Genomic DNA, 25,741 nt, shown 5'->3' on the forward strand with positions numbered 1-25,741 from the left:
ATATCGTTGGGGTGTGTTTTCGTGTGTCTGTATATTTCATATTGTTCTAGTGTGTTGAGTTTCTGGCTTTTTGGTTGGGTGTGCAGTATTTCCATGTCTCTGTAGGTGTGTTTGGCATTTGTGATGTGTTCTGCATATAAGGAGGTGTTTTGTAATTTTGTTATGGCTGTGATGTGTTCTTTGTAACGTGTTTCAAATGATCTGCCTGTCTGTCCTATGTAGAAGAATACAACACAAACACAGGAACACAAGAAATACATCACACTAACATACGAAAACAAAAACACACATAAAATTGCAACCTCATTCAAGAAATTAAACTACAACATCGCATACAGAACAAATAACACTCTACAAAAACATCTCAACACACAAACAACACAAACAAATACAACCACACAGGCGTATACAAACTCAAATGTAACACCTGGAACAACTTCTACATAGGACAGATAGGCAGATCATTTCAAACACGTTACAAAGAACACATCACAGCCATAACAAAATTACAAAACACCTCCACATATGCAGAACACATCACAAATGCTAAACACACCCACAGAGACATCAACACAGACATGGAAATACTGCACATCCAACCAAAAAGTCAGAAACTCAACACACTAGAACAATATGAAATATACAGACACACGAAAACACACCCCAACGATGTTCTCAACACACAACTCAATTTCAAAACACATACACTCTTTGACTCTACACTACGAACGCACCCACACAGGAAACAAGAGGCGCCAAGACCAACAATGACCAGTTCCGAAGATGACCGAAAATAGGTCGAAACATGTTAACAAGGTACGTTAAAATTTAACACAAGAAAGTTCTTATACATATTTCAAATATTCGCTCTTACATCTAATTTGTGCTGTTCTTTCCTATTATAATATTTAATCATTGAATTGAAGGACGTAAATCATTAACTTTCTTGTTACATATTCACTTGGCAGATTATTCTCAACATTATCTTGCATCAACACATCGGACAATAGACTAGAGAATATAACTGATGTGAAGGATGCACCAGTAATAACACAATGTAGAATAAAGACAAGTGGGATGTTGTTGGAATGTGTCCAAGATGTTTGTGCTCCTTACGTATTGGTAAAGTACACGACCTAGTCTTGTTAGTGCAATAGAATATGTTGTCATTTGATAGTCAGGAGCTAGAAGTTATTAAATTCAACTATAATGTGGATTATTTTAATGTCCATGTTGTTGTCCAATAAGTTATAATTTACAATTTTATTTTACACCTGTGTGTTTATTTGATAAATTCCGTCTAATAACTTAAGAATTTATCAAATAAATACGCAAGTGTAAAATAAAATTAAAATGTGGGAATTAGATTATGCAGTGGTGACAGTCCCTGTGTTACAAAATTAGTTTTGTAATTTTTGTATAGCTATGCGATTTTAAACTCTATCATGACGAAAACTTACTTGTAATTATCTTTGAAATTCCATGTGTTGACATATGCATCATATACAAAAACTGTATATATAATGGAATACTTTAACTGTAATATTTTATATGGTGAAGAATCGGTAGAATGGAGAAAAGTTCTCTCCAGCATCAGGACTTGAACCCGAGTTTTCAGCTTTACATGTTGACGCTTTATCCACTAAGCCACACTGGATTCAAGTTTCGATGCTGGATTGAATCTCTCTCATTTTAAAGTTCTATCTACTCTGTTCCTCTTTGTTGATCTACCCTCATGTACTGTGCCACAGTATGTGTGACAGTAGACACAATGTCCAACCACAAGTAGGCCAGCAAAGGAGGAACACAGTAGGTAGAACTTAAAAAGGAGAGGGATTCAATTCGGCATCAGAACTTGAATCCAGTATGACTTCGTGGATAAAGTGCCAGCACATAAAGCTGGAAACCCTGGTTCGAGTCCCGGTGCCTGAGAGAATTTTTCTCCGTTCCACCGATTTTTTCACCATATGGAAATGCAGAATTACTGCACTAAAACTCCATATGTACTTTGGTACATCATAGTAATACGATATATTTTATCTTTTGTGTTTACACAGTAACACAATACAAGGAAAAACAGATGCAGTAGCACCCTAATTTGGTGACCATCTGTGCTAAAGCACTGTTGGACATGAAACACAACACTGTTTGGCGTTATACTGTTTGTTTTGTTTATTTATTTATTTATTTATTTATTTATTTATTTATTTATGCCTATAACAGAGCAAAGCCCCAATTACAATAGACAGTACAGATTTTCATAAAAAAAAACATAGAATTGCATATAACATGAAAAAGATGAAACAGATACAAATGCAGGATACAAGTGTAAATACAAATTAAAATGGAAAAAGAGAAAAGAAAAAAAAAAAAAGAACAGACAAATAGATACTACCTAAATAAAAGACACAGATATAGATATAAATGAAAAATACAAAATAAAATAAATGAAAAATAGTTAAGTATAGATATCATAGCCAAAAATGTAAAATGTAGCTATAATTGGCAAATTACAGAGTAACAAATAGCAATATTATATAAAATCAACTACCTTCAGTATATTAATAAGAAAATGTTTGTATTCCATGTAAGAAATGCAGAAATCTAGATCCCAACTATCCATCCTCTAGTTTTGATACTTAATTTTGTTGTTAAATTGTTACATTTGTTGTTTTCAGAAAATTAAGGTGGAATCAAATGTAGACTTGCTGTGCAAGTTCTTTTATTCTTTGAAAGCTTTATATTCCATGAATGAAGTGGATACTGCCCAATTATCTGATCATCTTGGAAAATTGGGATATCTGACACTATTGCCTTCACTACTCAGATGGTCAGATCATAAGTAAGTTATTGATGATCTATTTTTTGCAAAATGTAATAGTAGACCAATATTAGAGTATATTATATGCCTAAGTTTTGGCAATGTATCAAGTCCACAAGGTCATTTGCGTTGTTGACAAGTGTTATAATGTGAGGTGTGTTTGGAAAGTTATTTCTGTTTATCTGTGTTTCTGCTACAGAGCTATAGCCGTGATTTTGTGTATGCTTGCTGACTTCTTTCATTCCTTGCCAAACCAGACACACTGCGAAAACATCAGATCATGTGGCCTGCCAACTATGAAATACAGTCTGTTATCAGTATAGTATTAATTTGTTTATACAGTGAAACCTGTTCAAATCGGAACCTGAATAATCCGGAATCCTGTCTATTTCAGAACAATTTATTGGTCCCGGCGAAATTTGTATGTATTATGCGTAATTTTTCCTGAATAAAATGGAAACTGTCCAACGCGGAAATGGAAACTGTCTGCTACTGTTCAAAACGGAAACAATATTTTGGACACACTATATTTTGTAACTGTATTTTGAAACAGCGTGTAATTTCAAGGAATATACGAAATATGTAGGTCACTAAGATAAAAACAAGTTTTCTTTGCAAAATTCTAGAGGGTATGAGGGTGTGTTGGCCTGTCGGTCATAAATTTTATTACCCTATTGACTAGGCAGACGAGTCCGTTCAAAGATTTTCAATGCTTCATACCCATATACTGTCATAGCTAAACAGAGCGCAAATATAGTGATTTCCAAGTTAAAAAAAAAAAAAAAAAAAAAAAAAAAAAAAAAAAAAAAAAAAAAAAAGCATAAAATGTGGCATTAACATTAAGTGATGAAATAAAAGTTATCGAGATAAAGGAAAATTAGAAACAAAGTCTATGTGAAATAATATTGAAGTACAGTTGTGGAAAACTCAGGTGTGACACTTTAAAAAATAAAGATAATAATGAGTGAGTGGCATGCGGCCAATATTGGTAACACAAAAGGAACCAGAAAGCAACTGTTTATGTGGAAATAAATGAACTGTTGTGAGAGTGGGTTCTTCATGACCTTTCAAAGAACAAGCCAATTTCTGGAACTGTTCTGCAAAGCAAGCTATTGAACTGGGAAAGAACTTAAATAAACCAGAATTCAAGGCTTCTAATAGATGGCTCCTATCCAATTAATTAATAATGTGCAGTGATATGCAGTACAGTATTAGAGTATAGTGTTAGATATTAAATAGAATGAGATTAGTAAACTTTAGTAATGTTTAATGACTAATGAGTGAGTTACGATAATATTTATACAGAAAATGAGATTTTAATCAAGATGATTCACCAGCATAATAAGCGACACAAAGCTGATTTAATGTGATGAGTGTTAAATGAAATATTTTGTACTTCTTGCAGTTTACGGTATGCCATTTTGTTTTTCATGTATATGAATGACAAAATATTCCATTTTAATGTCACACCTGAATAATACGGAAACCTGTCCACAATGGAAAAAAAATTAGGACCATGTTACTTCCGTCTTGAAGAGGTTTCACTGTATTTATAGCAAAAATGTTTTAAAATATAGCGTTTTATAGCATTAGTTATTTGGAAAAAAAAAAGTAACAGTATGAACATTCATGTTAAATTCAACAGCAAACAGCAGTTATTGTGATTTAGTCTACTGTCCGAAGATAAGTTTGAACCTCATAAGTGACATCAATAAGACATCACTCATAAGGCAACTAACTCAGGAGATAATTAATGGAGTAGAATGACCAGTTCCTTTTTTCCTCCATTGCGTACATCACTGACTAATAACATACTACACTAACCAGACTCTCTGGTTCATGTGTTACGTAGCATACAAAAGAAAAGATTAATATTTCGGTTTACAATATACCAGATCACAAAAACGAAGTTTCTGGCCAAGACCTGAAGGATGAAACAAAATCTGAAAAATGTAGTCAAATTGAAATTAAAACAGGAAATATTACGCATTCTTTGAAATAGACCTAGCTTGTATTTTGCTGAAAATACAATTTATCGCTGTAATTATAATCTGACCAGAGCTGCAGCAGGGATTGTGCCAGCTAATAAGCTATCGTTTCTTGCCAGATGGGCAGTACACGAGTCCATGGTTCAGCAGGTACTTGTTCTGCTATAGTGACTGTCTAATAAATTGTAATGTTATGTACTCACACTCCTAATTTCTGGTCATGAAGAGGTTCCTCATGGAACAGATTAGATTTTTCAGAATTCCAACATCAGCAGTTTTGCGAATTAACATATTCACGTAAGTGAAACCATGCTTCGTCTGAAAACAAAATGAGATTAGGATCAATTTTTCCGTCATGCACTTTATCCATCCACAAAATCTAATCCGAAATGCAGGATAACCTGGTTTAAATTCTTGCATCACAGTACATTTACAGGGTTTCAACTTAAGTACTTCGTAGTCCTTTGTACAGAATGTAATAAATTCCCATTTGCTGAGGAAGATGGCTAAGCCACCGGCGTAGCTCTGTCGGCTAAGGCGCTTGCCTGTTGATCCCGAGTTGCGTTCGGGCGCGGGTTCTATTCCTGCTCAGGCTGATTACCTGGTTGAGTTTTTTCCGAGGTTTCTCCAATCGTAAGGCAAATGTCAGGTAATCTATGGCGAATTCTCGGCCTCATCTCGCCAAATACCATCTCGCTATCACCAATCCCATCGACGCTAAATAACCGTGTAGTTGATACAGCATCGTTAAATAACCAAGTAAAAAAAAAAAGACGGCCAAGAGATTTCTTAGGGGAATTTACCAGACAATGTACAATTATCATCAAGAGTTTCTTCTGTGAACACTGTACGTTACCTCCTACTCTTATCTTGAACATTTCCCATTTCCCGAAATTTATAAATTATATCATTACTTGGAACTCCACCACCTGGGAATTTCTCTATACAAATCGTAAATAAACACCCAATGTGGAATAGAATAATTAGGCCTATTATTCTCTATTTATTCTTAGCAGACTGTACACGTGTAGTTGCTTGCACTGTTCAAACAACACTAATTGTGTCGCTTGAGAGTCTGAGAGTCAGGTCAAGACCAGTCAACTCTGTCCATCCATAGGTGTTGCTTTATTGGCTGAAGCTCTGGTCAGAAGATAATTGGATGACACACTACATTATACTTCTACTAGTCGTATTACTTCTCTGGTAGTTATTGGGAGACTTTAGTACCTGTTACTTTTGTTTACCTCCACTTTTTACTACGAATGACTAGAGTATTTGCATCAAAGTGCTGTGAACACTGAAGATTGAGAGAATGAGAAACCAAGAGTTTGTACCAGTACTTGCTTCTGTCTTTGACATTAAAGTCCACTTATGTTTGAAAATATGCATAGTCTTAAAATTAATTAATTATTTTCAGGTTTAAAGATGCTGAACCATTATGCTCCATATGTCTGTCCTTACTGGAAGAACTGCTATTTTCAATGTCGGCTAATATTTTGAACGTAGCTGACTATTGGCCTGGAGGTGTAATTGTTTTCCGAGAGTACCTGTATGCAGGTTTACAATTTCTACCACGTGATTGTACATACTGGCCAATAATTCTTCATACTGAACATGTAGCTCAGTCTGTCCAACATACAGTCATTATATTTACTTATTTCTTTTGCCTATGTACTTCTGAGTAAGTATTACTCGTATCTGCTTTCAAAATAAGACGCAAGTCCTTTCTTAGCCATTAATAATACATAAGTAAGTCAAAAATTAAACTCTGAATTAAATTATATATTTTTCAGTTCTGACGTTGGCGCTGCTTTCCTTCCTCCCCTGGTATCATACCTTAATTGTTTGCCTTCAATAGCTATGATTCCAATCCCAGTAACCAAGGCTTTATGGTTTATTTTTGCTGTGAGTATTTGTTACAGAAATAAATGTACAGAGTTATTCATATAAAAGGGTGGTTTTAAAATTGTCCCATTTCTGTTTGATGGGAGCTACGAATATGGAATTACTTTCTACATGTAAGGTATCTCTGAGAGAATTGCTTATCCTCATAGTAGATTCTGGAAAAGACTTCCTTCTTCCTGTAGACATCCGCATTTATCACTTCGTGTTTCTGGCAGTTCACAGCAATATGTCTTGGTCAGTTCCATTGATTTTGTTGATGATGTTGGTCTTCAAATCATCAATAAATCTGTGTTTTCATGGCATCTGAAATCAGAAGGTATAGAATCAGAATATTAACAGGATGGCATTCACTTTTTGTTTTAAAATCTGATTTCAACCATGAATCAATATAGCATGGATGAATATATAATAGGATGCGAAACTTACTGAGTTTCCCATAACACATACTAGAGGCGCTGTTGTAGAAAATGATCTTGCTGCCACCTGTTAGAGGGAGGGGCGTTATTACATCTAGCAGCGCACCAAGTAGCAAAAAGAGTAATTACTCCATGCATTTAGCAGCGCACCTGGTGACGAAAATGTTAAACTGTGCAGAATGTATTCCCTCCCACCCTCATCGATATTCAAAACTAACCCAATTTTAAATAAAACATTTACAGTTTTATTCCTCACATCACCTTCTACTGAAAATTCTTACCGGAGCCAACAGGAAGATGAAAGAGACGATCTATTTTACACTACCCGATTAAAATATAACCAGACAGAGACAAAAAATAAAGCAAAAGGTTAGATAATTGGGATTGTATTCTTTGGGTATTTATTGTACAGCACAATGGAAAAGTATGCAAGAACTACTTAGATAGTTCAATTTATTATATTACTATTACTTTACAATACATTCAACATTATTTTTACAACGTCCATAAACATCACTGTTTAACATACACTGCTTATACACACACGTATCACTTTATGTTCACTTATTAGCAAGTTTCAGTCCGCCATCTCGGCTCCTCGACTCTCCCGTACAGCAATATCTCGAACGGATAAATAGAGAACTCTGGGTAGTATACCCAACACGTAGTTCTAATGTTCACCACCTACGACGTTGGGCACTGATCACCTTATTTCAGACCCCCAAAGCCAGATGGTGCTGACCGCAGTTTCGCATCCTATTATATATTTATCCATGAATATAGAATTAAATTATATTAAAAAAAAAATAGTATGGGAACTACATTACGCTTCTGCTAGTCATGTTACATCTCCAGTAGCAAATGGGAAAGTTTTGTACCTGTTATTTTTGTTTTGTTTTGGGCATGACTTCTTGAACGACTCTCGTAGTAGCAATGTGATGAAGGAACTGAACTGTTGCAAAATGCGTGTAACATGTTAAAAAATATCCCATCTTACACTATTTTTTTTTAGATGTTGAAGTAAATAATAAAACCGCATGTAATTTTCTGTCATAGATTTCGTCATTATCGTATCGTGGTCCAGTTCACAAGGAGCAAGCAACAAGTATACTGATTCGTTTGTTAGGACAGTTGACCTCATTAAGGAATGTATACACTCACCACCCTGCCCTTCTCTATTGGTCATTCTCATCTCCTCGCATCAGGCCTCCATTTCAAAAGGAAGTGGTAAGTTGCTTATTATATAGATAAGTTTAAGCTTCACCTCTTACTTTTCCCTTTAGTGGCCAACCCTCATGCACTGTGCCACAGATGTGTGACAGTGGCACAATGTCCAACACACTAATGTGCAGAAGTGCACTCATTATGAGTGACTAAGTGGCCGGGATCCAACGGAATGAGCACCCAATCCGGAATTGGAATCTGGTGTGGCTTAGTGGTTAGAGTGTCAGCATGTAGAGCTGAAAACCCGGGTTCGAATTCCGATGCTGGAGAGAATTTTTCTCTGCTCCACCGATCCTTCATCATATAACGCAGAATTCCTACATGGAAATATCGTATGGGCTATTCCATCTCAAATCGACCGAAATATAGAGAAAATTGACCTTGCAATTTTTAAATACAATGAAACTTTTTCTGTCCGTAGACAACTGTGATACAATGCTTTGTGCAAAGTTTGAGGCATCAGAACTTCATAGTGTTTAAATTAAAAATATTTTAATTTATCGTATTTTCGTAAAATTAGCAACTTTAAACTGTTGTGGCTCCGAAACCCTTTCACCCAATGATCAAAATCATGGTTTATTTTGATGCTGAGAAATTAAAGTTTATATTGACATGTAAACAGTTTTTCTTACTTTTTATGGAAATGGAGAAATTTAGATTTTTCTTCATTAAAACGCCTTTGCCCATGAAAAAATATTTTAAAAATATATGGTTAGATTCCGCATTGAAAGTACAAATAAACATATATTTTTTACTGTTGCACCGTTGATAAGAAAGTATTGAAAATATCAAATAAAGAAAATAAATAGTATGCGCGTGAGCTAACCAGCTGACTGTGAGGCGGGAGCTAGCCGAGGGAAGCAAGGCCAGGAGACATAAACACGTGACATGTCATCTAGTAGTGCATAGCTTTACTAGCTTTATCACAAGTTTTCATAAACACAGGAGTAAAATGACGCCCAACACTCGCTTATCTTCAGCTCTCAGCCAGTGTGTGCGGTACTGCGCCATTCAAGTCTAGGCGTGTGAAAATAATTTATTTAATGCCCTCGAAACTTATTGCCGAGCCACTAAGCAAACAATTCTGAATTCCTCTTAATAATGCAAGGTTTTTTCTCAATATTTTATACATTTTTACAAATGGGCAAAAAGCCTAAAAGTAAGTAAAATCAGATTATTTGTCTCCCTGTATACAATAAAAATAAGGATTACTTCTTAACATAACCTACCAAATGTCAGCTTCAAAATGAGCTCTCGTTCAATGTTCTGCAATAAATGGTTCCAGAGTTCTGAGCGCTGAAAGAGGCTTGTTTTTATAAAATACGCTAAATTTGTCGCTCAATAGTACGAAAACCGTTTGACTTTCGATAGTATATTTTTGAAAATGCACTCTCCTCAGCACCTTGTATAAATAGGGGAAAAATTAGAGTATTAAAAAAATGCGAGTTTTTTACTGATCGATTTCATATGGAAAAGCCCGTATGTACTTCGGTACATCGTTATAATTCCGTATTTAAGTTAAATTACAATTAGTTAATTGTGTTGGTGAAATCGGCCCTTAATTCTCTTTTTTGCAGTTATCTCCCTTATAACGTCGTCTTTCAGTGTTAATATTGTGTTAGGCGTCTGGCATTCATTATAAAACGTTTGATTATAATGAGATAGCATGTGTGATCTTTATGAAACCTTCAATCATCAATTTTCAGTTTTGGAATTAACAGTATCATTTCTGCTCAGTTCTAATACAATAATTCCTACTTCTATGCTTTGTTAGGTGAATTTATGGCTACAAGGAGACCAGGCTGATGATGAGTATTTGATGGATATTATTTTGACCAATAATGATGCCAGTTACTGTCTGATGGTATGTGCATTTAATCTTTCTTCACATTACGTCTGTGGGTAATAATGAACAGTGTTTTGTGAAATACTGTATATATACAGTCTACTCCTGATAATTTGCGCACGGTTAATTCGTGATACTTTCTTTTGGGAGGTGGAGAGAGGTTGAAGTAACGTTGTTATAGTCATTTTTACACGATTTACGCTTTCTCCCTCCTCACTCCGACATTTTCGACCAGCATTTACAATTGTAGCCTTTATGCTACACATAGCAGAATTTATGTCTCAAAGCATAATGCTAAAATGTAGCATAATTTCGTTGCAGAAATGTTCAATGTACTAGTGCTTGTAATGTGGGAAATTGCGTCAATGTTTCAAAATGTTTTGCACTGTTTCACATTTGAGGGGTTCACAACCAGAATGGACCAAGTCCAAAATGGAATAGTTCTGAGATATTGAGTCTTAAAGTTCCTGGCTCACGCTTAGCAACCTTCACCTTCCATAGGAAATGCTGCCCTCTGTGGAGTAAGAAATGAGTTATGGACTTTGTTATGGCAATGAATAAATCTAAGTTTTCTTCATCCGAGATTGTATTAATCCACAAACTGATCACTGGTGGACTTGGTCCACTCTAGTTGTGAATCCCCTCATTTTGCACTTGATTTTGAAGTGTATTTCAGTAATTAAGCCTGTTAGACTAACCTTTACTGGACTTCAAATAATAATACAAATTTTTGCGTACAATTCGCGATTTCCAATATTTCGCCGAAGTTCGTGCATTAATTACCACGAATTATTATCGGGAGTCGACTGTAGTAGAGAAATGAGGTAAAAAGAATATTGTGAATATAATTTGTACTATGGTGTACTTTTCACTGTTCCAATTTTAGGTTGAAATAGTACTTACTGTTATATCATTGTTAGGATCCTACATTCAGTTGTCAGGGCTCTTTTGACTAATAGACCCAACATATAGGCAATTCTTCCTAAATGATGAGTAGAGACATTCTGTTTTTCGCATAAACAGCGAACACAACAAATAATATCTGTGGCCGTGAGGAAAAAGGTCTTAAGTCAATTTTTTGTGAAAATGAGAATTTTATATATTCTGAAAGCGGAAACAATTCTCTACAATCTGGTAAAATGGTTAAAGTCAAATAAGACTCCTGACTGGATTTATAGAGCGATACCAAATGTCTAAGTACCTTTTAAATCGAATAAAGGACTTAAGAATATTTATTTTAATACTTTATTCCTTTCATCATCATCATATCCCTCACGTATTAGACCCTACAGGATCTGTTACAGTCTCATGCCAGTGCTTTCGTGGTCTTCCCAATTTCCTCTTTCCTCTTGGTACATAAGTAAGAATCTGTTTAGGCCATCTAGTGCGATCCATCCTGTCGACATGTTTTTTCCAGAAGTCGATATTGTTGAACAAAATTAACTATAGGATCCATTTTGAGTTCCTGCAATATGTCCACATTTTTACGGTGTTCCAGCAAAGAGCATCCCACTGTTCGTCTCATGAACCTCATTTCCGCTGTCGTCAGCCTTTGCTCATGAGCTTTTCTGATTGTCCATGCCTCGCTACCGTAAGTGAGGACCGGTCGAGCTAGTATTTTATATACCTTTAGCCTTGTATGTTTCTGAACATGGGAGGATTTGAAGACGGCGGTAATGACGCCAGTGATTTTTACAAATTTAGATATTTTGTTTGACATATCTTCATCAGTGATATAAGAAAGGTTATAACCTAAATAGTTAAATGAATTAACACGTTCAATTAAAGTATTATTTATCATGATCTTACTTGGAATTGGGTTCTCTCCCGAAAATGCCATGACTTTTGTTTTCTCTTTTGAGATGTCCATATTGAAATCAGAGGCGATTATTTGCAAATTATAAATGACTTTATTCCTTTTTATATTATAAAAATCTCATTTTCACAAAAAATTGATTTAAGACCTTTTTCCTCCCGGCCACAGATATTATTAAAGTGATTTTAAGGTATCTTTACAAATCATGTGATTGTGATTAGTAAAATATCGACATTATTTTTGCGAATTAACGAAAAGTTCAATTTGAAGCGAAATTGATTCATTTTGTGAAAAGCACGAAATTCCAGCGATAAATTGTTCATAGAAAGTAAGTTTTAAATTTTATTCTAAGTTTGTTTACTGCTTTAGTTGCTTAGTTTAATTTAGTTTTAGCACCTAATCGCTCTCTTGTTATAACCATAATATTATGTATTTGTTTAAAATGTGTAGGAATTGATCCAGACTTCAAATTTTCAAGTAGTGAAAAGAGCTATGAAAATTCTACATGATGCTGTACTGTATCGAGTCAAAGAAGGAAACAGTGAATTAATTCAAACTCTGTGGGATATCATACCACAAGCACTGGCAAGGCTGAATACCTTCCATACTTCGCTGCAAGGTGAGTTTCTTATGTATCATGTATCTCTGTTGGTTGTGGTTTTGGCATAATGCACAACTGCAAGTTTGAAGCTTGCATCGTAACTACACCGAATTCCTTGGCTTGATGATGCTTTTCGCTCTAAATGATCATTCATATCGGTGTGAAACAGGCTTTCTTATCAGTATCCAACTTCTTACTGAAACTGAGCTGAATTCTGAAATATACAAGCTTACTTACTTACTGGCTTTTAAGGAACCTGGAGGTTCATTGCCACCCTCACATAAGCCCGCCATTGGTCCCTATCCTGAGCAAGATTAATCCATTCTCTATCATCATATCCCACTTCCCTCAAATCCATTTTAATATTATCTTCCCTAAAGGTCTTTTTCCCTCCAGCCTCCCAACTAACAATCTATATGCATTTCTGGATTCGCCCATATGTGCTACATGCCCTGCCCATCTCTAACGTCTGGATTTAATGTTCCTAATAATGTCAGATGAAGAATACAATGCGTGCAATTCTGTGTTGTATAACTTTCTCCATTCTCCTGTAACTTCATTCCTCTTAGCCCCAAATTTTTTCCTAAGCACCTTATTCTCAAACACCCTTAACCTATGTTCCTCTCTCAAAGTGAGAGTCCAAGTTTCACAACCATAATGAACAACCGGTAATATAACTGTTTTATAAATTCTAACTTTCAGATTTTTTGACAGCAGGCTGGATGATAAAAGCTTCTCAACCGAATAATAACAGGCATTTCCCATATTTATTCTGTGTTTAATTTCCTCCCGAGTATCATTTATATTTGTTACTGTTGCTCCCAGATATTTGAACTTCTCCACCTCTTCAAAAGATAAATTTCCAATTTTTATATTTCCATTTCGTACAATATTCCCGTCATGAGATATAATCATATACTTCATGTTTTCGGGATTTACTTCTAAACCTATCACTTTACTTGCTTCCAGTAAAATTCCCGTGTTTTCCCTAATCGTTTGTGGATTTTCTCGTAACATATTCATGTCATCCGCATAGACAAGCAGCTGATGTAACCCGTTCAATTCCAAGCCCTCTCTGTTATCCTGGACTTTCCTAATGGCATACTCTAGAGCAAAGTTAAGAAGTAAAGGTGATAGTGCATCTCCTTGCTTTAGCCCACAGTGAATTGGAAACGCATCTGACAGAAATTGACCTATATGAACTCTGCTGTGAAATAAGAAGCTTACGAAACAATAATTAAATACAATTTTAATGCCAGGTAAAAGTTCGCATTGTTGCGTCATGAAATGCCGCCAGTTTCGCTTATAGATGCTAGCGGTATTGTTACAAATTGAGCATACCGTAATTTTTAAACAGCACATGGTATGTAAAAGCATAGGTAGCGAATCTAAGCCACATCCTGATGTTTTTGCAGTTGAAAATTGGATAAAATGTGTGGCTTATATTCGGGCCAATACGGTACGTGTAAAATGAGTAAACTTTAATTTTTTTGTTTGAGATATTCTCCATGAAACGAAAACAAAATAGTAATAACTAACGATTTAATTTTTTATATTTTTTTCTTACAGTTGCAAATGTGGGTGCCTTACTGCAACTGGCGTGTTTAACTATTCCGACTAACTTAAGTGCATCAGCAGTTGTACGTGCAAGCTATCTCCTAACACGTGTGTTGGTAAGACAGAGCACATTGAACACTGATACACCGTTAACATTCTATAAAGCAGCGATTCATCATGCGTTTATTTTGCTTTTGAAGTCAGTGGAGCTTCATGACAAGAGAAGTAAGTTTAATTAATTCTTTTCGAATTATTGCTGGATTTTACAGATATTTCATACAGCAGAACCTATATTATCCGCGGTAATGAAGGGGATGTACTGAACGGTTAATCGAAAAAATCGGATAATCCGTACAATGAAAGATTTTGTAATTTCCTCCGTGGTCTTGTATTTAACTCGCTAGATAGTGGATCAGAAGTTCACTAATTTAAGTCTGGTTGTCAACGACGGGTTTTTAAGGGACAAGGAAGTTTTCTTTTTTAGTAGGTTATTTTACGATGCTTTATCAACATCTTAGGTTATTAAGCGTCAGAATGAGATGAAGGTGATAATGCCGGTGAAATGAGTCTGGGGTCCAGTACCGAAAGTTACCCAGCATTTGCTCATATTGGGTTGAGGGAAAACCCCGGAAAAAACCTCAATCAGGTAACTTGCCCCACCCGGGAATCGAACCTGGGCCACCTGGTTTCGTGGCCAGACGCGCTAACCTTTACTCCACAGGTGTAGACAAGGAAGCTTTTTGTAATGACTGTTTCAGGAAAGATAGGAATAAAGAAGGTCTCATGTTGTAGATTTACATACTTTTTTACACTTTATCCTTGTTTTTTTTTATTAAATCGCGCAGTTATAACTCCAATCTCGCATTCTGATGCGAGATAGCCAATTTCTCTTTCTCAAAACATTTAATTATTTCCATTTTTTTCGATACTTAGCACAACACGTTTTCTGTTAACACCTGTGGAAGACATTTTATATACAATTTATATTATAGAATGGCAATTGGAAATGTAGACAATGCTGTGTAACGATAAAGGCTTGTAATAACACTCTCTAGCAAAAACATATGTAGAACCTACTAATATGATGTACAAAACAGTACTTCATATAAGTTATTTATTTCTGAAGAAAAAAAAAAGAGCGAGAAACAGATAGTTGGATAATCCGCCAATCAGTTAATAGGGTGACTGATAATCGGAGTTCTACTGTAATTGAATAATGAGATTCAGACTTATACATGCTTACATAATAAGGCAATGGTTTCCAATCTCTTTTCACTTGCATACCAATTTAGCAGACCCTTCCAATAAACTGTATGCCCTTCACATGTCGTATTAGCAAAAGGTTTGTAATTAATACAGTTGCTGTTATTTCACATTTCATATTTTGCAACTAGAATTAAATGACATGATAATGAGATAAAGAAGCAATGGTGTAATGTCTTGGCATGTACCACAGGTTGGGAACCATTGCCGTAGGGTATTCATATTGTTCCAAAAGAATCCTCTAAGTGTTGTAATAATTGAGCCGTTCAGCGCAAAAGTGGTGTAAGTCAAAATTGGGTAATGAGGTTTAAAGTAAAAGTTTAGTAAAATACAGCGCAAAGTAGCAATTAATATGTCCTTCTTGCTATCCACTGACTACCAGGGGCGGCTTTTGGGGCAGTGCTACTGTGCCATGGCACCACCAATGAACGAAAACAAAAAATAATATCCTAAAAAGGAGTTGTAGTTTATTTCTACACAATTTATTCGTATGTCATCTGAACGAGCGCGCGCACAGATCGGACGCACTCTTGCAGCGTTTCTCCGAACGTTGGAGCCAGTTCGGTGTGGCACTGTCTGCGTCCATATAACACTATACAAAAGGCTACTGATTCTAGTTTATATGTGTTTCTTATGGCAGACTTTGAGCCGAATTCAATTTGACTCAGTAGTTAACATTTCGCCCGCTAGAGCGCAGTAATGCAGAAATTTCGCTAGATGGCAGAGCTTTTGGAGACGTTAGGCAGGCTTTCTGGAAAACAAGTTTAAAGTTCCGCGCCAAATCTTAATGTAATGTTACCAAATCAAAGCTAATGCACACAACTTGGATTTGAATGTGTACATTATTGTCCATTTAACTATATTGAATGCAGGGATAGTCAGCCATGGTTCTTTTTAGAAAGATAAATATATATATATATTTTTTTCATATTATGTAACACTATTTGTTAATTATGTGTAATATTTGTTTTATTTTGCGGCAACTAAATATCGCTATATTGTTGCTGGTATTGATGCTTTTGTTAAAAATACATGAGAGCTGTGCAGGACATGAACATGTGTTATTCAGGTTGCTGCCTTGGATTAATCAGCCTGTTTAAATAAAGTGCAAACGTGTTCATTTATTATCTATATCATTTTTATTCTCGTGTGTTTTTGCCAGTAATTTTACTATTTATAAAAGTCATTTGTATTTGACTTAACAATACTGAGAAAGTTTTACATTATCTGTATATTGTGTAAATTTCGTTATTAGTTTCGGAAATGTTATTGTAACTGTTACTAGGTGCATTATTAACTGCACACCCGGTAAAATAGCTAGTTTAATTAATGTGTTTTATTTAACATAATGTAAACGTGAGCTGTGATTATCACCTTTCACTAGAGTGATTTGCGTGCAACGTTATTTTTTTACTTTATATATATATATATATATATATATATATATATATATATATATATATATATATATATATATATATATATATTACTCAACTCGACGCTGAAAACGAAGGCAAAAAGAAAAAGTAAGCCCTGGTTCGACGAAGAGTGTTATATCCTTCGGAAGGAAACGCTAGGAGAATTGCACAGATGGAGAGAACTCAAATCGGATATAAATCTAGCCAGATACATAAGAAAAAGGAGAGAGTACCAAAATTTACTGAACAAGAAACGCACACAGTTTGCTGAGAAGAAAGAGCTAGAATTAATAGCGGACGCCGAAGCAGCTCCATACAGAATACTGCAACCCCGAAGAGCAAAAGTCCACCCGCAAATACCCATGTCTGTATGGGAAGACCACTTTTCAGCGATATACCAGAGGACTCAAATGAGCAGCAGGCAGCCCACGACAGCAAGTAATGAGGGAACCACACAACTCACGACGGAGGAAGTTTGGGCCGCGTTCCAGAGATGTAAACGGAACAAAGCACCGGGACCGGACCACCTTACCAATGAGATTTTACAAGAATCATTGCCAGCAACCATTGTAATATGGACATCACTATTTAACGAATGCTTCAGACAAGGGAAAATACCAGACAGATGGAGAGAATCTAGCATACATATGCTGTACAAAGGGAAAGGCCCTAAAGACTCGCCGGACTCTTACCGTGGTATTGCACTCGAATGCAATCCTTTCAAAGTGCTCTCCAGGATATTATTGAACCGGATTACGCCACAAGCCATGCCGTACATACCAGAACAGCAATTTGGATTTATAGCCGGCAGATCCACAACTCAGTCAATTGAGAGAGTGCTCGACACCATATGGGAAGCTACCGCCACGGCCGGAGGTTACATATACGCCATTTTCATAGATTACGTGAAAGCGTTCGACGGAGTGGACAGGACTATCATGGTAGATAAACTACGCCGCATACTTGGAGAGGAAAACCCGAACCTGCCACTCATAGAGAACATCCTGCGTGTCAACCTACTAACGGTTAGCGACAAAGTGAGCCACTCCAGACCTATTACCCAGACGAATGGCGTTCTCCAGGGGGACCCTCTTAGCCCGATGATGTTTAACCTGCTAACACACGATGTCATACAAGAGGTAGCAGTAAACCTACCTATGTTCCTGTATGCAGACGACATGGTTATGATGTCGAGCAACAGAGAGGCATTACAGGAAGGGCTTAACAGACTCCATGTATGGTCAAGAAGGAATGGCCTAGATATAAATACAGGGAAAACAAAGGTCATGAAGTTCAGAAAAGGCGGAAACGTCTCCAGATCGAACATCTTCACATATGCTAATGAGAAACTGGAAATTGTTAACTCATACAAATATCTGGGCTTAACACTGCAAGTGACAGGCAAGTCATTTACTAAGCACATAGAAGAAAGATGCTCGGCGGCGATCAAGGCTACGTACGATATAAAGAAGCTCGAAAAGCTCTCCACAACCACAGCCCTGCGCCTCTTCTACATCAAGATCGCTCCAATAGTTAGCTACGCGCTGAAAAAGATATGGGTTCACTTAACCTCAGCAAACCTGAAGAAGCTAGAAGCCGTGAAAGGGTCATACCTAAAAAGAGCTCTTCGAGTGTCAAGAACAACGCAAACGAGGCTGGTATACCTATTAATGGACACGGATTTCTTCGTAAGAGAGCTGATGACGAGCAACGGCCTTCAACCTACAACAGCATATGAGGCCCACGTTAGGGACAGAGAAGAAAAAGCAGCAGCCGTGGACCAGGAATTCCTTCAGACGCCAGCCATGAACACGGAAGAATGGAAGAAGCCTAACTTCGAGCTACGTCACGTCTTCACGAGGACGGCGGCCCACGGGTTCCACCATAGGATCTGTGCCAAACGAGGATACCACTCGGCCTCAGAGCAGTGCATCTGCACCCTCTGTGGGCACAGCTGCAGTCAGTATCATATACTAACCTGCCAAGCAAGGACTGAGACACTAACGTTCTACGCAAAAGAAGGCAACTTTTGAGTAACATGTAACAATGTACACATTGTGTTTAATAAATCTTATTATTATATATATATATATATATATATATATATATATATATATATATTCATTTTTGGCACCATCGCCAGAATGCCTCACCGGCCGCCACTGCTGACTACTAATAGTTTAAATAAATTGAATATTAATTGCTACTTTGCACTGTATTTTACAGAAAGTTTACTTTAACCCTCATTACCCATTTTTGACTTACACCACTTCTGCTCTGAACAGCTCAATTGTAAGAAATGTAGTGTGCTGTGATAAATATATGATTCTCTGTCATCACATTGCTAAGTGTGTAGTTTATTAAAAATATCGTAAGAAATGTCAGCTCTGATCACAGTGGAGAGCTACTGTGTAAGCCAGCATAGGATGAATACTAGTCAAAGAAATCATGCTTAGTTCTTATTAAGGGTGACAAATTTCACTTCTCTGTTATAAACCAAACTTGGTTATGATCGATCTCTAAATGTTGCTACTTGACCCACAAAGGTATACCCTACCATATACTATGGTCGTACATTTTTGTGTAAACAGACATGAATGCATTAGAATAATTGATATTGATTTTTGTACATAATATTGCACTGTATACAGCACAAACGTGTTCCTTTCATTTTGCATACAATTTTTATTCGCAGCATTGTCTATCTACGTTAGTGAACAGAAGTTCCTAGAGGTATTGCATACTGGTATTGCATCAAAGCATCCTGAAATACGTTCAATATCAACCTACTTTCTTTCACATTTACTTCATTACCAATCAGAACAAGGGTACCTTGATGTAAGTAACTTGAATTAAAAATTTAATAGTAGGCAATAACTTTCTTGTATCAGTTACGATGTTTCCTGTCAATTTATCCAAACTATCCATATATTGCATGATTCTCATCAGTGTAATGGGTAAACTGATATATATGCATAGAGGGTGTTAATGATATAAATGCAAATTTTTTAAGTCATACTAATAAAGAATAATGAAAGGGACGATAGTCTCTTATGCATTTTGGCTTAACTCGTAATAGTTTTATGCATTGCAAAAATTTAGTTTTAGCTTGAACAATAAATTATTGTATTTACGAAACAATCGGAATTTTTTTCTTTAAAGTTGTATGTTGAAAAAGTGGCCAGAAAATTTTGTTATGTTCTTTTATTTAAAAATAATTTTTGTTTTTAGTAAACATTATGTAGACCTCACATAAAGATAATCTGTTTCCTAAAAGTTTAGAATGAAGCTAAGACTGTCTATAATGAAATGGTTTATTGTTTTTTTTTCCTGGTCAATATAGCTATTTCATTACTAAAAAATAACCTTAAGGGGAGAGGATGGTATTTTTTGGTGAAAAATGAGTAAATTAAAAAAAAATCCTTAAAATACTCTGTGATATGTGTGGAATGCATAGCATAACATTTTGTGGGTATTTGTGCCCTTATCAGATGTTGAGTCGCCATTTTTAAACTTCCTGCGTTATGGATTTTTAAATCATTCACCCACTTTTATTGTTGTTTACGGTAAATTAAATTTTCAAAAAAAAATTTTTTCTTCTTTAAAATACCCTTTGATATATGTGGAATGCATTGCATAACATTTTGTGGGTATTTGTGCTCTTATCGGATGTTGAGACGTCATTTTTAAACTTCCTGCGCTATGGATTTTTAAATCACACACCCACTTTTATCGGTTTCCAGTAACTTCATTTTTTTTGCTATATTGCCAGACAAAAATGGATATAATTTCTGAACTATTAAAGATACATGCATGACATTTAGAACACACATTCTTTAGACTATTAGGAAACTTTTCTCTATAACAGAATTTTGTTAATTGATTTCATTTTAAAAATACGTCCGTTTGTTTGCAAGAAAGGAAATCAGAAAATTGTTATTAAATTTTAATTGTTTATTTTACAAACGTAGGGACTAATATCAAAATTCTGTTAGATAGTTTGTAGAACATGCTTTTGCAAATACATTGCAAAAAACTGTTTGAATCTATCTTTAAAAATGGTTTAGATATATCGGTTTTAGTACAATCCTGCATTGGATATATTTTTTCAAATTTGGACCCCCAAATAATTTTTTTTTCAAAATATTTTTATTTGGTTAAGTTGCCACAGCTATGAGCTCTCTACATAAAAAAAAAAATTAATATTTTACACCAAATAGGAAAAAAGTTTAAAAAAATACCATCCTCTCCCCTTAAATATTGATTTGTTGTGGGGGGGGGGTTTCAACTTCACTGTCCATCATAAAAAGTCACAATCAAACATTATAATTATTTAATTAGGCCTACAATTATTATTTATAATAAATTTCATTATAATATTTTCTAACTCAAATGGTGAGGGATGAATATTTTTCTGTTTGGTTGAACCTGAACTGGGCATTGAAAATTTTTTCTTTCTTTATTATTCTCCATAATGCCTTTTTGCCATATGTGATAGTGTTATTTGAGAATTAACCTCGACATCCCTTATTATTTTCACTTTCTGTTCAGTAATTAATTTCTTCCATTTCATTATAACAATGCATAAACTAACAGAAAACTTGGAAACAGGATCCATACAATTCGCGAGAACTAAGCAAGCAAAGCAACCATTCTGTGAAAGTAACGCAAAGCAAGACCATAAAGAATAATGCCACCACTTGATGCCGCATTACTATTGATTGAGATGCGCTATTGAATATGCCGGTACTATTGATTATTGAAAGTAGAGTCCATATTTCAAGCTACATTATTACAAAATTCACTTGAAAAGTATTCCTTCAAAGCGGATTTTTCTTAAACCGGGGTTCTTTAAAAGCTGAAATTAATTACATTATTCTTATGGTAATTTGGCTGGGCTTTAACAAATTATTCCTTAAGAACGGGAACGTTAAAACAGGGTTTTACTGTTACTTTTTATTGTTGTTGTTGTTATCTAATGCCGGGCTTTGGCAACGAAGCCATTAGCGTTCTTGCTCTCCAATATTTCTCTGTGGTGGATCCATCAGGTAGAACTTCACAGGTTATGAGATGATCTTCAGTCATTTCTTCTTCTTTGTTGCATAGAGGGCAATTTGGATTTGTGTAAATTTTATTCAAGTGTTTGGCCAAATAATCGTGTTCTGTAAGCAGTCTGAATTTTGCTACTGCGGATTTACGTGGAATTTCTGGAATAATTTCTGTTTTTTTTTTTATTAAAATGCTCCATTTTTTATCTTTGGCTTTGGTACATAGTGCTTGGTTTTGCTTGATTTTATATTTATTTTTAATTAGTCTTTTGATGGATGTAAAAGGTAGGCTTGTATTTGTATTCTGAATTAAATTGGATCCTTTTTTGGCAAGAAAGTCAGCAGTTTCATTTCCAGCAATTCCGCAATGTGCAGGAATCCATTGCAATTGAATTCTTTTTTGTAGTTTTTGAAGTTGTTGGATCATTTTGTGACATTCTTTAATTTGGATTGATATCATTTTATATGAATTTATTCCATATAATGCTGCTTTAGAATCAGAGAAACTGTTACTTTTTATTTAATATGTGGAATCTTGCTTATTTTGGAGCCTCGTCCCCTCCCCCAAAGTTGGCACCTATGTACATTTGGTGTTAGGACATAAGATTTACGTATTATAGTTAGCCTACTTTTACATGCCTTTTTGATAATTAAAATTAACAAATAAGACCAATTATGCAATCGTGATGTGGAATTAATTCATTGTGTTTTTCGTTATAGTACGCAATGTAAAAGTGACGCTCATGAACTGTGCCACTTTTATTTATTTAGAGTTTTAAAATAAATCTGCCACAGTAGACACGGATACCCTACCTGTTCATTTTTCGCTTAAGTTATATATATTACTTTAATTGAAATTTGCATTATCTGTCTTCATTACAGTGTGACAACAGTATCGCAATTGAAAGTAAAGAAATTCTGCAGTTGTTGAAAGATGATGATATGGACGTAGTCACTGGAAGCTTGCAATTACTTTTCAACCTGCTTCAGTCAAAAGTTGCGTCACCAGTTGCCAGATTGACAGACAAAGGACATGACACTGTATCATCAGAATTTCTTCAAACTCTGTTCATAAAACTTCAGTCCATGTGTGCCAAGGTAAATATCAGCACTGAAAATTTCGAGTTTGTACTGGTAGTTTACATGAAGTAACATCCATTATTTATTTTTCAATTGACTATCTAACGACACTACATCTGTTACGAGGTTATCAAGCATTGGTCAAATTCAGGGCTATACTTAACATTTGCCACCCTGGGTGATTAAAAAATGCTGTCAGGCCACCTGCATAGCTCAGCTGATAGTGTGTTTGCCTGCTGACCAAGAGTTGCACTTGGACATGAGTTTGATTTCCGCTTGAGCTGATTACCTGGTTGGGTTTTTTCTGAGGTTTTCCCCAAAAATGCTCTATTTTATGTAACATTACCAGACATCGGATTCTAGGGCAAATGCCTATTTTGTTTCTTTAGGAGAAAAGTAAAAATAATTATTAATATTTGTGTTTCATGGGAATGGAAAGGTATTCAAAGAGTTTTATAGTGCCCTAAAATGCCCTAAAACGGTTATTAGAGCCTAATTTGTTAATATTCGCCTAAAAATGCCTAACTCACTGTAAAGTTTCGCATTTTACTCTTACTTTTTATAATTTATACATGCATTCACTGCGAAATTTAAGGCATTTAAAAAGTGGAAAGTTTGCTTCACACCGGCCATGAAACCATTGATAAAGGAAACAAAATGTTTTGAATCTCACGACACTCGCAATAGATTTCACCGAATTTAACATGTTTGGAGGCATAAATGCCGACAAAGAACCAACCTTAGTTTTGAAGCAGGCAACAATCACAACATGTGCTACTACCGATTCAGAGATATACTATACTATAAAAATGACTGTTTTCGGTCTGAAACCGATTAGCTGTACTGCCCTTCAGAGTGTCATAAAATCACAATTTTTGGAGAAAGAGTTTTTGAAATATTTATGAAAAGTCGTAAAACTGCGAATTAGTAGGGTAAACCGTTACAAAATATTTAAAAGAATGGCCCTCCTAGTGTTAACACTACCAGGAAATGCAACAATAAGTGGAACTTTGTATTTTTGTCCAATTGAATCTCAATAACAACGGTTCATTTGAATGCTCGTTAACAGTTGCTCTTTCCCTCACCTTATTTGTGTTGAGAAGTTTTGAGCGGTAGGACGTTTTCCTGTGAAGTTTAACGCGATAATGCCGAAAAATATAAGTGCAAAATTTACATTGATCCGGCAATGGCTAACAGAATATTCAGAATTCACTTATGATGGAAAAATAATATTCTGCAAGATTTGTAGCAAACAGGTATGTAACAATAGTTGAAATATATAAATTCTATTAATTTTAATGAGTTGGCCTATAATATTTATACATTGACTGAGCTATCTTAAGGTATAATTCTTTTTAAGACCACTAAACTTTAACCTTTTAAATTCCGATAGTTAAAGTATTTGCAGGTCATTAAAATTTTGATTGTTCGAACCCACTAATTTTGTGATAGAAATACGGCAATACAACAATTAGGATTTTATTTTAATTCAGTTTACTTTACATTTTTAGATTTCGCAAGAAAAGAAGTGCCACCTAAAGCAGCATGTGCAAGGAGCGGCTCATAAGGCTAAAGCTCAGCAGAAAAATCAACTGCAACAAACTTTACTAACACAGCCTACTTCATCCAATCTCAGCAGCAATTTCTATGCTGATTTAACCAGAGCGTTTGTTGCTGCTAACATTCCCTGGAATGCAATTGAAAATCCGGTTTTAAGACAGTTTTTACAAAAATACTGCAAACAAAATATCCCATCTGAGTCGACCCTAAGAAAAAATTACTTAGACAGAATATACAATGAAACTTTAGCTTCCATTCGGGAGGATATAGGTGATTCTTACATATGGGTCTCTGTGGATGAAACCTCAGATCCTATGAATAGGTATATAGCAAATATGGTAGTAGGAAAAGTTAGTCCTGATGGACCTTCGATTCCACACCTCGTTTGTGTTAAGGAACTTTCGAAAGTGAATAGCCAAGCCATTGCTTATTTTGTAAATAAAGGCCTACAGTCTTTATACTCAGGTAATATAGACGATTCTAAAGTTCTGTTGTTTTGTACTGATGCTGCCTCATACATGGTTGCTGCACCTCCACTTCTTAAAACATTTTATCCTAACCTCACGCATGTAACCTGTCTAGCACATGGCCTTCACAGGGTTTCTGAAACAATCCGGAATGAATTTCCTCTTGTCAATTCGTTTATTTCTAACACAAAAAAATGTTTTTGTAAAGCCCCATCCAGGATTTCAATATTCAGAGAGAACTTTCCAGATATCCCACTCCCACCTCAGCCGGTTGTTACACGATGGGGAACCTGGATTCAGTCAGTGGTGTATTATTCTAAGTATTTTAAAGAAGTGGTCACAGTTATTGATACATTACCTGAAACTGATAGTGCAGCGTGTGTGAAAGCAGTGAAAGATTGTCTGAATGACTCACGAGTGAAAAACGATATTGCCTACATAACATCAAACTTTTCTTTCATACCTGCAAGCATTGAACAATTAGAACGTGAAAAACCATCTCTTTGTAGCCAAATAGCAATAGTAAAGGAAGCTCAAGTGAACATACATTCTGCTTTGGGCGAAACTGGGAAAAAAGTTAAAAATAAGTGGGACAACGTATTAAATAAGAATGTAGGATTTTCATTGTTGGAAAAAGTATCAAGAGTGATATCGGGGGAAAGTGTAAATGTTCCAGTAAGTATTGATGTTTCTATTGTACCTAATTAAAAATTTGCGCCTCTCACATCAGT

General features: G+C 35.4%; 1 protein-coding gene across 1 annotated transcript in view; it reads left to right on the forward strand.

Moving 5' to 3' along the window:
* The window catches only part of LOC138692928 (uncharacterized), a 42,223-nt gene that overhangs the window by 7,091 nt on the left and 9,391 nt on the right, over positions 1-25,741 (forward strand). The window contains exons 5-11 of the mRNA XM_069816285.1: positions 2,679-2,842; positions 8,187-8,357; positions 10,129-10,218; positions 12,467-12,635; positions 14,187-14,399; positions 19,551-19,693; positions 22,786-23,001. Coding sequence (XP_069672386.1) covers positions 10,174-10,218; positions 12,467-12,635; positions 14,187-14,399; positions 19,551-19,693; positions 22,786-23,001 — 786 coding nt within the window. The 5' untranslated portion in view covers positions 2,679-2,842; positions 8,187-8,357; positions 10,129-10,173. The remainder of the gene's footprint in view (positions 1-2,678; positions 2,843-8,186; positions 8,358-10,128; positions 10,219-12,466; positions 12,636-14,186; positions 14,400-19,550; positions 19,694-22,785; positions 23,002-25,741) is intronic.

This window comes from Periplaneta americana, chromosome 17, assembly GCF_040183065.1.
Source record: "Periplaneta americana isolate PAMFEO1 chromosome 17, P.americana_PAMFEO1_priV1, whole genome shotgun sequence".
NCBI lineage: Eukaryota > Metazoa > Arthropoda > Insecta > Blattodea > Blattidae > Periplaneta > Periplaneta americana.